The sequence below is a fragment of the Sus scrofa genome, chromosome 6, assembly GCF_054392235.1.
Source record: "Sus scrofa isolate SSC_HxYL_T2T_F1_AM1 chromosome 6, Sscrofa_HxYL_maternal_Yorkshire_Landrace_v2.0, whole genome shotgun sequence".
NCBI lineage: Eukaryota > Metazoa > Chordata > Mammalia > Artiodactyla > Suidae > Sus > Sus scrofa.
In genome coordinates this window covers 86269974-86284717 of record NC_139388.1, presented here as the reverse complement: position 1 = coordinate 86284717, position 14744 = coordinate 86269974, and the positions used below count along the sequence as shown (strand labels likewise).

The following is a 14744-nucleotide window of genomic DNA, read 5'->3' as shown; positions in this document are numbered from 1 at the left end:
TCTGGCTCTGACCCTGACCATGCCTTCCTTTGGGGAGGAAGTAACAATGGCCTGAGGTCAGGGGGTGAAGTCTGACCAGCTCAGAGGTCCAGATGCCCACCATAAAGCAGAGTCAGGGTTACCAGTGGAGGCTACCAAGTTAGCACCCCTGGAGCAGGGTGGGCACCCACTGGGGGCGCCATTGCTTCCCTCAAGCTCCCCTCCGCCCGGTCTGGCCACCCCTGGGGAGCAGTGGCCCTCACCTCCTTGCCTCCCCATAGCTACACCCTCCGCTCCATATGATTTCATCCTCCTGAACTGTGGGAAAAATGATATGGTCATCGGATGGAAACCCCCCAAGCGTCGTGGAGGTTGCAAGATCCTGGGCTACTTCCTGGACCAGCACGACTCTGAGGAGCTGGACTGGCACGCTGTCAACCAGCAGCCGGTCCCCACCCAGTTTTGCAAGGTAAGGCTGGAATGTGGCCACTGGCCTGGTGGAGACCAGAGGTCATGGCGGGAGGTGCTGAGGCTGAGAGAGGCCTCAGGTTCCCTTGCCTAGATAATCCAGCTCATTGTCCAGGGCTGACCAATCTTGTTTAAAGCCCCATGGACCTCCTGCTGTGAACCTGGGGAGGGGGGTGGGGGAAGTACTGCCTCCCCAGCCTCAGCCTTCACAGTGTGTTTCTGCTCTTCAAGGTCAGCAGCCTTCAAGAAGGCCACTTCTATGAGTTCCGTGCCCGGGCAGCAAACTTGGCAGGTGTTGGCGAGCTATCAGCACCCAGCAGCCTGTTTGAGTGCAAAGAATGGACGATGCCCCAGCCAGGTGAGCGGCCGGGAGGGGCTGAGGCCCAACACCTGCCCCTTCTCTCCCTCCCCAGTACGAACCAATGAAGTGAACACTGGGCTTGCAGTGCAATCAGGCTTGTTCTATTGGTCCCAAACCCCAGACCCCTGACCACTTTCACCAGCTGGCCCTGTAATCCCTGGCACAGACAGCCTTAGCCCTAAGAAGTCGGGAGCCCTGACCTTGGTCATGGACTGGCCCTGTATCCGCATCCGAATTATCCTCTAGCTCAACACACCACCTGAGCTCTGCTTCTCTCCACAGACCATCCTCAAACCCCAAAGGCACACAAGTGACCAACTCATCCCAGTTTACTTGGGACTTTCCTTGAATTACCACTGAGAGTCCTGAGTCCCAGTCCTGGACAAACAGGACGGGTTGGTCACCCTACACGCCACACCCACAGCCCCATTAGTTTTCTCACAAACTAGCCCTTCGCCTCCCCCTTAGGAAGGAAGGACCACCACCATCCATCATCCTGTCCAGCTCAGGTGTTTCCTGCACAAAACCTTTACCTGAATGGCAGAGAATTGCTATATATGGTGCTTGACTTAACAGCACTTAAAAACAACTGAGATTTATTGGGTACTTACTGTGTATTGCCACCTGCCATAAATCAGAACCATTATTATCTTCATTGTACAGATGAAGAAACAGGGACATAGAGGCTAAGTAACTTGCTCAGAGTCCCCACAGCCTGAAAGGGTGGAGCTGGGACATGAACCCTGTGATGTGACTCGAGGTCACATCCTGACCCCTGCATTAAACACTGAAATGGCCAAGAGATTAGAAGGATGAGTGTGTCTGGGGAGGATCAAAGATGTTTCTGTGAGGAAGAGATGCTGTGCACGCTTTGAAGAATTAACTCAATTTTTTTTTTTTTTTTGTCTTTTTGCCTTTCCCAGGGCCACTCCCGAGGCATATGGGGGTTCCCAGGCTAGGGGTCGAATCGGAGCTGTAGATCCCGGCCTACACCAGAGCCACAGCAACACAGGATCCGAGCCGCATCTGCCACCTACACCACACACAGCTCACGGCAACGCCAGATCCTTAGCCCACTGAGCAAAGCCAGGGATTGAACCTGCAACCTCATGGTTCCTACTCAGGTTTGTTAACCACAGAGCCATGACAGGAACTCCAAGTCAACTCGATTTTAGGCCCAGACCAAGCTTTGTCATGAAGCCAAACTGGCCAGGTCCCCTCCCTGCCCAGAGCAGGCACTTCCAGGCCTGGTTGGGACTGAAAGATTGACAAGCTTGCCAACTTGTCACCCGGCTCGCTGCCTGAGCTGCCCACCTCCTTCTCTACCCCATCTTCCCACAGGCCCCCCATATGATGTGCAGGTGTTTGAGGTGCGGGCCACCTCCTTGATGCTGAAGTGGGAGCCCCCTCTGTACAAAGGGGCTGGACCGGTCACAGGCTACCTCGTCAGTTTCCAGGAGGAAGGCTCGGAGCAGTGGAAGCCAGTCACTCCACACCCCATCTCTGGCACCCACCTGAGGGTGAGTCCCTTCCCCTTCCTCCTCTGACTCGCCCTAAGCCTTCCCTGCCCCAGGATGTGGCAGGACGACAGAACATCCAAGCTGGAACGACCCCGAGTGATCATTGCCCTCACGTAACGGCAGCAGAGGACCAGAAAGGGAGAGTGGCTTAGCCAGGGTCACACAGCAAGTTGGTAATAGGTCTCGCTGGCTGGGGGTCTTAACCTGCTCTCTGCTGGACAGACGCCTCCCTAAAAATCACTTATAATCAGCAAGGCAGATCGGCATTTAGATAAGCACATCCCTTGAGCTAGGAATTCTGCTTCCAGGATCAAACTGTAGAAAAATAATGAGTCGGGTGTGCAAAGACCTAAGAGAGTGAAGCTCATGGTAACATTGTTGACAAAGGCAAAAGCTGGAAACAACTGAAATGCCCATCGATGGGGGAGTTGCTTAAATAACTCATATTGTAGCCTTAGTGTGGACTCAGTGCCAGGTGACATAAAGACCATGGTCATTTAAGGAGTGGCAATAGTGCAAAGAATGAGATAGAGCCACATGTATGTTTGGACATGAAAATATATCCATCATAAAGATGACGTGGTATATATATACAATGGAATATCATTCAGCCTTTAAAAAGAATGAAATAATGCCATTTCCAGCAACATGGATGGACCTAGAGATTATCATACTGAATGAAGTAAGTTGGAAAGAGAGAGACAAATACCATATGATATCACTTATATGTGGAATCTAAAATATGATACAAGTTATGACTCAGCAGTAACGAACCTGACTAGTATCCATGAAGATGAGGGTTCAATCCCAGGCCTCGTTCTGTGGGTTACGGATCTGGTGTTGCCAAGAGCTGCAGTGTAGGTCACAGACACGCCTTGGATCTGGCATTACCGTGACTGTGGCATAGGCCAGCAGCTGTAGCTCTGATTCGACCCCCTCTTGCCTGGGAACTTCCATAGGCCATGGGTGCAGCCCTAAAAAGACAAAAACAAAATATAATATGACACGTGAACTTTTATGAAACAGAAACAGACTCACAGACACAGAGAACAGACTCATAGTTAACAAAGGGGAGGGGGTTAGAGGAGGGAAAGATGGGGTGTTTGGGATTAACAGAGGCAGGCTATTATGTACAGGGTGGATAAACAATGAGATCCTACCGTACAGCACAGGGAACTATATTCAATATCCTGCAATAAACCACAATGGAAAAGAATATGAGGAGTTCCCCTCGTGGCGCAGTGGTTAACGAATCTGACTAGGAACCATGAGGTTGCAGGTTCAATCCCTGGCCTCGCTCAGTGGGTTAAGGATCCAGTGCTGCCGTGTAGGTTGCAGACACGGCTCGGATCCCGCATTGCTGTGGCTCTGGCGTTGCTGTGGCTCTGGCGTAGGCTGGCACTATAGCTCCGATTAGACCCCTAGCCTGGGAACCTCCATATGCCTCAGGAGCGGCCCTAGAAAAGGCAAAAAGACAAAAAAAAAAGAAAGAAAGAAAGAAAGAAAGAAAGAAAAGAACATGAAAAAGAATATATATACGTGTATAACTGAGTCACTTTGCTGTACAGCAGAAATTAACGCAACATTGTAAATCAACTATACTTCAGTAAAATTAAAAATACATCCATCATATATGGCTAAGAAAAAAAGCACAATGCAGAGCAGGATATTTATATGTTAGATAACATTAAATATGTATATCATATTGTATATTAATGAACATATATGCATATATATGTTTCTTAATTTCGATGAGAAGCAAGCTCTAAACTCTTTGGATACACAGGAAATCTAGCAGAAGCACTGGTTTAATTCACCTAGCGTGGTTGTTTTCACGTCACACACGAAGGAGAAGGAAAAGCACGAACAGTGCTCTCCTGGCACAACAAAGACAACTCACACCTATTTTCCATGTCAGAAAACAAAGGTGTCAGTTGAAGCATTCTAGCAGACACAAATCACTAACAGACAGTCCGTCAGGATCCCAGACTTCACAGACCGTGGCGTCCATCGCCGAAGCCAGCGCGTCTCACAGGCCTCCTTTGTTTAAGGAAAGTGGGTGAGGAAAGTCCCGTGGTGTGTATTTGATTTTATTTTCTGCAGCTCTAGGGGAAGAGAGATTATGTTTTCCAGCTCATTTTCCTGAGGCATCTTTCACCAGCAGGCAGGCGGGGGTGTGGCTTGCAAGACCACACGTTCACTCCATTAGTACCGAGAGGAAAGAAAGCAGGCTTGAGGGGCCCAAAACAATGCAGAACGAAGATACGAACAAACAGAACAGGTGCATGTCACATTTCTATGTGGTTAATGTGCATCTACACGTCTACATGGATTTTTGCAAAATTGCCAATTCTGATCATCTTTGGGAGTGGGACTGCCAGGAGGCCCTTACCCCATCGTTTTATATTCTTCTCTATTGCTTTCATATTTCCTCCAACAAGCATGCATTTCTTTCATAATAAGAAAAAAAAAAAACTTTCTTCTTTAAACAATAACATCAGGGCTATAAAGACCGAATTGGGGAGGGGAAGCCTCAGCCAGTGGAATGCTCTGAGATTCTACAGTTTCTGCCTCCGTGGGACCCGGTTCTCGGCAATAGAGGTGGCCAGTGCTGGACGGCTGGCCCGCAAGAGCCACAAGAGATGGATGGTTGCTCTGCTCCCCAGGAAGGCTGGTCCAGGGTCAGCGTGTGCGTGGTTGACTGACAGTCACTCACTCAGTCATTCACTCAACACTTCTCCACACCTGCTTGGTGCCAGATCTGGAACTAGGTCCTAGACATAAAAAGCTAAAGTCCCAGGCCTTGGGGAACAGGCAACGACAACACTGTGTCCCTATAATCGAGGAGGGTCCGAGGGCTTCTGGAGGCGCCAAGGAGGAAAGTAAGAGATCCTTCCTGGACTCCTCCCATCTGACCAAACTGAGTGGTCAGGGTGAGTCGGAGATGCTAGACCAAGGGGGGAAGGGCATTCCAGGCAAGAACTCAGAAAAGGCAAAGGCAGGCCGGCGTGAAAAGGCAGGGAGGATGCGTGAGGGGACCCTGAGGGAATTGGGGAATGAAGGAGAAGGAAGAGGACGGAGGCTAAGGCCAGCTTAGGAAGACTTTAGGTACCAAACCTCGAAATCTGACCTTTACCCTCAAGGCCCCTGAACGGGTTAAGGGTAATCGGACTAGCATCTTGGAAAGAGTCACAGAGGGAAAGATAGATGGGAAAGAAGGGTCTAGAGGCAGAGATTCCATTTAGGAAGCGGTTGGACTAATCCAGGGGAGGAGTACTAAAGCTCCATCAAAGCTGTGGCTGGGACACAGAGCGAAAGGCCACATTCAAGAAACTTTAGGGAAGTTAAATGGGAACTTGGTGACCATGTTACCAAAACTGGGGTCTGAGTGCTCACTGCTCTAAAGCCAGTGAAGAGCCAAGGTTGGTGAAAGGATGGTTGGCTTTATTTCAGAGACGGGGACCTGGGTGGGAGGCTGGACTTCTGTCCAAAGGCCAACCCACCCCCCAACTGATAATCAATGGGCAAGAGCTTTTAAAAGAGAGTTTCAGGGGTGCATAGGCAGAGGGAGGGGGCTACGTGCAGGAACAGCACAGTCAGCTCTGGGGGTTATCTTGAAGCTGATCAGGCGGTGGTCTGACCAGCGTCATTCTGACTGTGTTAAGTACAGTTCATCTTCGGTTCCAGGGTCAGTTTGTTCCCATTTCTTTGAGACCAGTCCTCAGAATTGTGGCCGCTTGTGTCATGGCTACATTGTGGCCTCCGTGTAGTTAACCTGGTGGGGGTTCACTATCTACACGATGCCTCATAGGTTATGGCTCAGAATATTATCTATAGCCCTTGAGAAGGAGCTAAAGATCCTTGACTTTGCTTAAAGACTAAACTGTTATTATTATTTGGTCTCTTTTGATGGTTTTTGTTTGCTAAAGCATGTTCTCACTTCTCTGTATTTTAGGTTGGGATTTTTTTGTTGTTGTTTATTTGTTTGCTTTGTCTTTTTAGGGCTACACTTGGGGCACGTGGAAGTTCCCAGGCTAGGAGTTGCATTGGAGCTGCAGCTTGAGTCACAGCAATGCTAGTCCAAGCTGCATCTTCGATCCACACCACAGCTCACGGCAAGGTGTGATCCTTAACCCAGTGAGCTAGGTCAGGGATCAAACCCACATCCATGGATACTAGTTGGGTTTGTTACCGCTAAGCCACAACGAGAACCCCCTCACTTCTCTGTTTAAACCTATTCTTTGAGTAAAGTTTGCCCACAGACAAAAGGCAGGCGGAGGACATGGGTGGGAAGGACCATAGGGCTTGAGTCCGTTTCAGTCAGGTGTGCAGGGCTCAAGAAAAAGATGTGGCAGATGATCCGCAAGCTTCTTTCTGGGGTGATGGCTGGAGGTGAGGTGTGGGCCCAGGAAGAGGGGCAAGCGGTCTCTCGGCTGAAGGCTGATAATGAGTTAAGCCCCGAGCAGGTGGCGTTCCAGACCCCGCAGGCATGGGAGGTAATCTCACTGGAGAGGCTGGCCCAAAAGTGGAGCTCAGGAGAGCAGTGGGCCCCTGGCCTGTCCTCAGCCCACGGCAGCCTGGCCGTCGCTGGGGTGGACGATGAGCAGTTCCCTGCAGCCCGTGGCCGTGGCTGTGGAACTGGTGGGTCCTTGCCATCCTCGGTCTCACCCTGGCCCCTCCCCTCCACCCCCCAGGTTTCTGACTTGCAGCCGGGGAAGACTTACGTGTTCCAGGTCCAGGCTGTAAATTCAGCTGGTCCAGGGCAGCCGTCTATGCCCACCGACCCCGTACTTCTGGAGGACAGACCCGGTAAGGGCGGCAGGGGAGGGAGGGATCTGCAGCAGAAGGAAAGGACCTACAGGGCCCTCCTCCCACCCACCCCCAACACACACACACACACACACACACACACTCCCTCCCGCTCTTCCTGCCTGCCTCTCTCCCATCCCCCACTCTCATGGATTTCTGTGGGATCCTGAGATATGAACATATGAACGTTTCCTTTTATTTGATAGGTCTTGCATTCTTTTTTTTTTTTTTTTTTTTTTTTTGTCTTTTTGCCATTTCTTGGGCCGCTCCCGCGGCATATGGAGGTTCCCAGGCTAGGGGTCTAATCGGAGCTGTAGCTGCCAGCCTATGCCAGAGCCACAGCAACGTGGGATCCGAGCCGCGTCTGCAACCTACACCACAGCTCACGGCAACGCCGGATCGTTAACCCACTGAGCAAGGGCAGGGATCGAACCCACAACCTCATGGTTCCTAGTCGGATTCGTTAACCACTGCGCCACGACGGGAACTCCGGTCTTGCATTCTTTATATGCCACGTCCCTAAATTCATACAACTCTTTGTGGATCTTTAAAATAAAACCCAGCTTCTTTTCAGAGGCCCCACGTGGTTGCCTGTCTTGCAGTCACAGCTCCCGAGGTCCCCTCCTATCACCCACATGCCAGATGCTGTGCTGGGTCCTTACACTGCCTGGCCCTCCCAACAAACCCCTGAGGGAGCCGTTCACCACTGTCCCCACTTTAGAGATGATTTTATTGTAGCTCAGGGAAGTTAAATGACCGGAACACACAGTTAATATATGATGGAATCTCTCAGCTCTTCTCACTATAAAATTATTCACTCATTCAGAGGGTATTTGATGACGCCCACACTCCACTGGGGACACATCAGTGATGAGAAAGCAAGATCCCTTCTCTGGCTGGTGGAGGGGGGGGGTGACAAATGGACAGTAACCAAGTAACTGATAAGAAGGCGGTGATAAGTGCTATAAAGGAAACGATGCAAGTGCCAGGATGGGGTGGGCATTTCTTTAGCCAGAGTGGCCAGGGAGGAGGTGATATCTGAGCTGAGAAGAAGCCAGACCATGCAAGGCCCTGGAGGCCACAACAAGGAGTCTGGGGTTTATGATCTTCTCAAGTGCAATGAGCAGCCACTGGAAGGTCTGAGCAAGGGAGGGGCCCCACCCGGTTTATTATGTCTAAACATCCGGTGCCCTCGGTTGGTCTCACCCTCGGTTGGTCTCACCCTCAGATGCCCGGGAGATTGAGGTTGGGGTGGATGATGAAGGCTTTATCTACATGGCTTTTGAAGCCCCTGAGGCCCCCGACTCCGCAGAGTTTCAGTGGTCCAAGGACTACAAGGGCCCGCCGGACCCACAGAGGGTCAAGGTCGAGGAGGAAGTTAACAAGTAAGTGAGGAGAAGGTGCAGCACGGCCAGTCCACAGGTCCTAGACGTTGTCAGATGAGTCACCAGAAGTTCATGGGTGAGACTGCCTGGCAGGACCCCCAGATAATGAGCTTGAGAGGGCTGCTTGGTGTCTGATGAAGGATGCTGAGTGTCACCTTGGGGACAGGAGAGGGAGGGTGCACTGGAGGGGTTGAAATGGTGAGATCCCTTTTCTATAAGGAATGTGGGTGCCTCTATGTGGGTGCCTCCAAGGAGATGCTCAGGACGTGGATTCTAGCCTGGATGCCCGCGACTTGCTCTTGCAAGTCTCTGAGCTCAGCTTCCCCATCGGTAAAAGAGGGCTTAGGACGTCAGGTGCCCCCAGGTCTCACTCTTCCTTAGCTCCCCACTCCCCCCAACCCCACCCCTGCAGCTCTGGCCTCGGCCTTGCCAGCGGGAGATAAAGCTGATGACTTGAGCCCTGGAGAGAGAGGCAAGACAGTGTGGCCAGTGCGAAGGCAGTTCCCTAACAGGGGCCATTGAAGGTGGCAGGCCAGACGTGTCTGGGCAGGGGACCCCAGGAGGTGTAAGGAGGCAGCCACCCCCGCTTCCTGGCTTGGCTTGGGGCTGGGGCTGGGGCTGGGGGGCAGGGCTTCCAAAGATGACAGGGGCCCCCAGTTCCCCAGCCTCCAGGGCATAACGCCCCTCTCTGAGCCACTGCTCTCCTGTCTCTGCCAGATCCAAGATCATCCTGAAAGATCCTGGCCCCGAAGACTTGGGCACCTACTCAGTGGTGGTCACCGATGCTGATGAAGAAATTTCAGCAAGCCACACGCTGACCCAGGAAGGTGATGCCCCTTTTCCACTGTCACCTCCCCAGAGAGACAGACCCAGACCAGAGTCCCAAACACAAACACTCCTGAGGCCAGCAAGAGGCCGCAAAAATGAGGAAAGCAGAGATTTCCAGGGAAGTAGGCCCTTACCCACCCATCCTGTCAGCCAGTCAATGAATAAGGATCTGTTGAGCACCTACCATGGGCCAGAGACTGTCCTGACACAGGGGGTTGCATCAGGGGCCTCAGCAGGCAGACATCACTGCCAGACAGAGCTCACTCTTCTTGTCCCTCTCTTTCCTTTTTCTAATTTCGATAAAAGCAAAGGTGCCAGTGAATTACTTCATTTCCTTCAGTAGCCTAAGAAAAACAGCAGCGTAGTGTAATGATAACTCGCCAATGGCAGTTGATCTGAGGAATGAGCATGGCAATAGGGAGCAGTGGGGTCTGTGGCAAACCCGAGAAGGGATGCCTGGTCGAAACAGTCATCCATGTTTGATGATTTAAGCCAAAGTGAAATCAGTGCTGAGGACTTTCAAGACTCACCCTCTGCTGTCTCCATAGCAACAGAGGGACAGCCCACTGTCCTCCTTGCTGGTTGCACATGAGGCCCTTTGATTTCCTTATGAAGCAGAGGCCAGACAGGTCCAGATTCCAGTCCCAGTTCCGCAACTTCCTTCCTTCCTGTTTGACCTTGGGCAAGTCAGGACCCCTCTCTAGGCCTCTGGTTCCTCACCTGTAAAGAGAGATTATAATCCCTGCCGCCCCCACTGAAGCAAGGCTGTTATGCAGATACACGTGGATGACTATGCAAACAAAGACCATCCACGAAATGAGGGGTTTGTTTTGTGGTTTGGGGCTGGCTACTTGCCATGCATTCCAACACATCATACTAAGGACTCTGGCTCTTACCATGGCAAGTGAGATACGGGCTCTGCTGCTGCCAATTCATCCATGCAACACCAAATCGTTGAGCACCTACTGTGTGCTAGACACTCATGCAGGTCCAGAGCTCAGCTTAGCAGGAGAAACAAACCTAACACAGAGGAGCAGTTAGCGAGACAGCACGCTGCCCACCTGCCCTAAACACGTGAGACAGAAGTGCTCAGCGGAGGAGCAGACCCTCAGCACCAGGAGAGCGTGTCACCGCAGGTTAACAAGGGTGCTCCAGGAGTTCCTGCTGTGGCATAGCAGACATGAATCCAGCTAGGATCCATGAGGATGCGGGTTCCATCCCTGGCCTCGCTCAGTGGGTCGGGATCCGGCATTGCTGTGAGCTGTGGTGTAGGTTGCAGACATGGCTTGGATCTGGCGTTGCTGTGGTTGTGGTGTAAGCCAGGAGCTGCAGATCTGATTCGACCCCTAGCCTGGGAACCTCCGTATGCCACGGGTGTGACCCTAAAAAGCAAATAAATAAACAAACAAACAAATAAATAAATAAACAAGGGGGCTTGGGAACCAGTGGGCCCTGTACTCAGGAAGCAGCAATAATGCCTGCCCCTCAGCAGGACCTGCTAAGATCATGCAGAGCTGAGCACACAGTAGGTGCTCCTCGGGGGAGGTGGCATTTGACCAGGCCTTGAAGGACAAGGAGAATAAGCAATCTTGGGGTGACCCACTGCCCTTCCCCCCTCGGTGCCCCAGAGTCAAGGCCCACCATGGTCATCATCACCCCCTTGGTAGCCATGTGACCCCAAGCTGAGTCTCTCAGGACTTTCACCCAGTGTGGATGCCAGGAAGGCTCCCACGTGCCCACTGACACCAGTGTCTCATTCTCTTTGGTTTCTTCTTTGTTCCTCCCTGTCCTAGAGCTGGACAAGCTGAAGAAGTTGAGCCATGAGATCAGAAACCCTGGTAAGCAGTCCCACCAGGCCCAGTCCCACCAGGCTGGGTCAGTCAAAAGCCTGAAGCTAGCTTGGTGGGGTGTGGATGCAGAGGATGGGGGCGTCATGGGGCCGGAGAGTCAGAGACCCAGGGATTCAGCAGTCCATGAAAGGAAAAGAGAGGCCAGCAGAGAGCACATGGGGTGAAAGGGAGGGCAGAGTGGATGGTTTCTACTTGGATCCTGGGTCATCTGAACCTCTGGGGCTGGAGCCAGACATTGGTGTTTTTGAACTCCCTTGGGGGAGTTCCCGCTGTGGCTCAGCGGGTTAAGAACCTGACAAAATGTCCATGAGGATGCTGGTTCAATCCCTGGCCTCACTCAGTGGATTTAAGATCTGGTGTTGCCACAAGCTGCAGCACAAGTCACAGAGGCAGCTCAGATCTGTGTTGCTGTGGCTGTGGTGTAGGCCGGCAGCTGCAGCTCCGATTCACCCCCTAGCCCGGGAACTTCCATATGCCGCAGGTGTGGCCCTAAAAAGAATTTAAAAAATGAAAGCCCTTGGAGTGACCCGTCAAGGTCACTGGACGCGGATGCAATGTGGGGTGACTGAATGAGAGAAAACGCTCCCCAGCCCCTCACCTGGTCACGTCTCCATCAGACTCTGAAGCATTGTGTACATTTGTTCACGGTGTGCTTAAGAGGGGCTGTTGGGGGTGGGGGCAGGAGAAGGGTGCCCTGCCCACCCCTTCCTGTCCTCTGCCTCCCAGTGATCAAGCTGATCTCGGGCTGGAATGTCGACATCCTTGAGCGAGGAGAGGTGCGGCTTTGGCTGGAAGTAGAAAAGTTGTCTCCAGCCGCTGAGCTGCATCTAATCTTCAACGACAAGGAAATCTTCAGCTCACCGGTAATTAGGGGCTCAGAGTTCCTAGGTGAGGTCCCCAGTGCAGAAGGTGGCCTCCCGGACACTGGTCTCCACTGGCCAGTGCCTCCCCCTAGTGGACATTTTAGAAATGGCCACCTGCTCAGGCTGTCATAGTCATGAGGTGGGAGTGGGGACACATGGATTTTAGGGGCGGGGGGCAGGTGGCAGGCAAGTTAGACACTTGTCAATGCAAGGGACACTCCCACAAAGAATTTCATGCCAGACGCTCTTAAGATGAAAACCCTACTTTCGTGGTTATAATCATGCACATTTGGACTCTAACCTTGAGATACAAACACAAAGAATTTTCACGGTTTTAGTATACACGGAATAGAGTCTTTATTCTATTAGCCAATTTACGTGTGTTCATTCATTCATTTTCCTGTTCCTCTTGTACAGAATAGCTTTGCTTTTCTTCTCTTTAATTCAAATCAATTCATTATAAATCAGTGCAGCACGAGTGAGATTGTGTCTGAGCAGCTGCATATTGAAAAAATTATTGTTATTTCCTCTTGCTATTATAGCTGTGGTATTATATTTCTTTTTAAAAATCATGTGTGTAGCTCAGTTGTATTAGTTGAACCACGTTAGCTGCCCACACGCAACTGTTTTTACTTACAAACATGCTTATTTCCGTCTCATGAGAGATTCAATCATAGGATGATATTATTTGTGAATTTCACCTCCAGATGGCCAAGTGGTCAACATTAAATATGTGTTATAAAGAGGGGCTCTGGTTCTGACAGAGGAGAAAGAGCTCAGAGCCAGCTGTCAGAAGACTCCTATTCATTCCCCGTGGGTTGTGTGCCCTTGGGCAGGTCTCTGCACCTCTCTGTGCATCAGTTTCTGCATCTGTACAATGGGGCTCGTTGCTCCAGGATCAGGAGGAGTAATTGAGAAACAAGATTGGAAAGTTCTGCATAAAGATTAAGCATGGGGAGGAGTTCCCTTCCTGGGGCAGTAGTTAACGAATCCGACTAGGAACCGTGAGGTTTTGGTTCAATTCCTGGCCTTGCTCAGTGGGTTAAGGATCCGGCATTGCCGTGAGCTGTAGGGTAGGTCACAGACCCGGCTCGGATCCCGCGTTGCTGTGGCTCTGGGGTAAGCCGGCTGCTGCAGCTCTGATTGGACCCCTAGCCTGGGAACCTCCACATGCAGTGAGTGCGGCCCTAGAAAAGACCAAAAAAAAAAGATTAACAAGGGGAGTTCTCTGGTAGCCTGGAGGATTAAGGACCTGGTGTTGTCACTGCCGTGGCTTGGGTCACTGCTGTGGCACAGCTTGGATCCCTGGCCTGGAGCATCTCTGCATGCAGTAGGAGCAGAGGGAAAAACAAAGATTAATAAGCATGACCTTGGCTCTCGGTAGGAAGTATAGCAAAGCCTGGACTCAAAACGCAACGCTAAGGCTATCAGATGCCCCATAGAAAAATAAAATAAAACCAGATGGTTCCTTCAAATCATACATACAAATAAAGCCAGAGGGAGTAAGGTCTTCAATGTAGAAAAGAAAATGTTGCAAAAATGTTAGACTGTGACCGATGTAAATGAGTGTTAATTCTGGGTAGCACGTACACAGGCTTTTTCGCATTTTTCCTTTAAAGTTTTAGGGGGATTTTTTTTTCTATCAAATTGCAAAAGAAATGGAAAATAACTTCCTGTTGGCAGCGGACCAATAGGAGGTTGGGGGCTGATGGTTAACGGCAATTAAATCAAGGACGCAGACTCTTAGCCTGCGGGGCCCCAGGGTGTTTGTTCTCAGGGGCCAGGTGTGGGGACAACCCAGTCTATATACAGGAGAAGGTTACTCAGGGGCCCCCCTCTCCAGTCTCTGAAGGCTTCTAATGCTGCATATATCACCCCCAAATCCCACTTCGGCCAGACTTGTGCCCCATAAATTCCCTGGGATTGGAAAAGGGCAGGAAAGACTCTCTGGGTTTGTTCTCCCCAGAACCGCAAAATCAATTTTGTCCGAGAGAAGGGCCTGGTGGAAGTTATCATCCAGAACTTGACTGAGGACGACAAAGGGTCTTACACGGCCCAGCTCCAAGATGGAAAAGCCAAGAACCAGATCACTCTGGCTCTGGTGGATGACGGTCAGCTCTGCCCTGCACCTACCCTCGCCTCCTACCCCCCACCCCCGGCCCCACCCCTGCTCCGGTGCACCCCACGCACCTGGCCTCAGCTCCCAGCCCTGAGGTCTCTGTCCACCCTGACGCCCCCACTCTAGACCCTCCAGACCCGCGTTCCTCCCAATCACGCCAGTTCCCCTCTCTCTTCACAGAGTTTGACAAACTTCTGAGGAAGGCGGATGCCAAGAGAAGAGACTGGAAGAGAAAACAGGGTAAGAACTGCCAGAGTGAAGTTCAAACGTCTCGGCCACCAGGCCAGCAGTCATTGCTGGGGAACCACTGGGCTAGTGGGTTAATAAACCCCTCCACCCTACTGCCCGCCCCCGCCCCCGCCCCCGCGAGGGAAGGTCACTACCATTGGATCCAGTGTTGTCCTCCTCGTGCCAGAACAAAAGAGCACTTGCTTAACCCCGAGAATGAGCGCCGCCTTAAATTTTGCACCCTAAGGGCCTCCCTTACTTCATTCACCCCAGTCCCCGGCCTGATGGGGACGGAAATCCCAAAATCCGAGCGGCCAGTGGTCACTAGATGCCC

At 51.6% G+C, this 14744-nt stretch overlaps 1 protein-coding gene and 1 long non-coding RNA gene across 4 annotated transcripts in view; one reads left to right on the top strand and one right to left on the bottom strand.

Moving 5' to 3' along the window:
- The window catches only part of MYOM3 (myomesin 3), a 54680-nt gene that overhangs the window by 28441 nt on the left and 11495 nt on the right, over positions 1-14744 (top strand). For 2 of the 3 annotated variants that reach the window (XM_021095534.2, XM_021095533.2), the window contains exons 18-27: positions 261-448; positions 679-805; positions 2150-2328; positions 7023-7137; positions 8366-8522; positions 9240-9349; positions 11144-11188; positions 11927-12063; positions 14030-14174; positions 14363-14422. In XM_021095534.2, coding sequence (XP_020951193.2) covers positions 261-448; positions 679-805; positions 2150-2328; positions 7023-7137; positions 8366-8522; positions 9240-9349; positions 11144-11188; positions 11927-12063; positions 14030-14174; positions 14363-14422 — 1263 coding nt within the window. Of the gene's footprint in view, positions 1-260; positions 449-678; positions 1745-2149; positions 2329-7022; positions 7138-8365; positions 8523-9239; positions 9350-11143; positions 11189-11926; positions 12064-13218; positions 13521-14029; positions 14175-14362; positions 14423-14744 lie in introns of those variants that run through there. The other variant, XR_014805124.1, reaches the window with a different exon arrangement.
- LOC146402604 (uncharacterized) overlaps positions 13316-14744 on the bottom strand; it is a 35163-nt gene continuing 33734 nt past the window's right edge. Inside the window, exon 3 of the long non-coding RNA XR_014805126.1 lies at positions 13316-13384. This is a non-coding gene — a long non-coding RNA (uncharacterized LOC146402604). The remainder of the gene's footprint in view (positions 13385-14744) is intronic.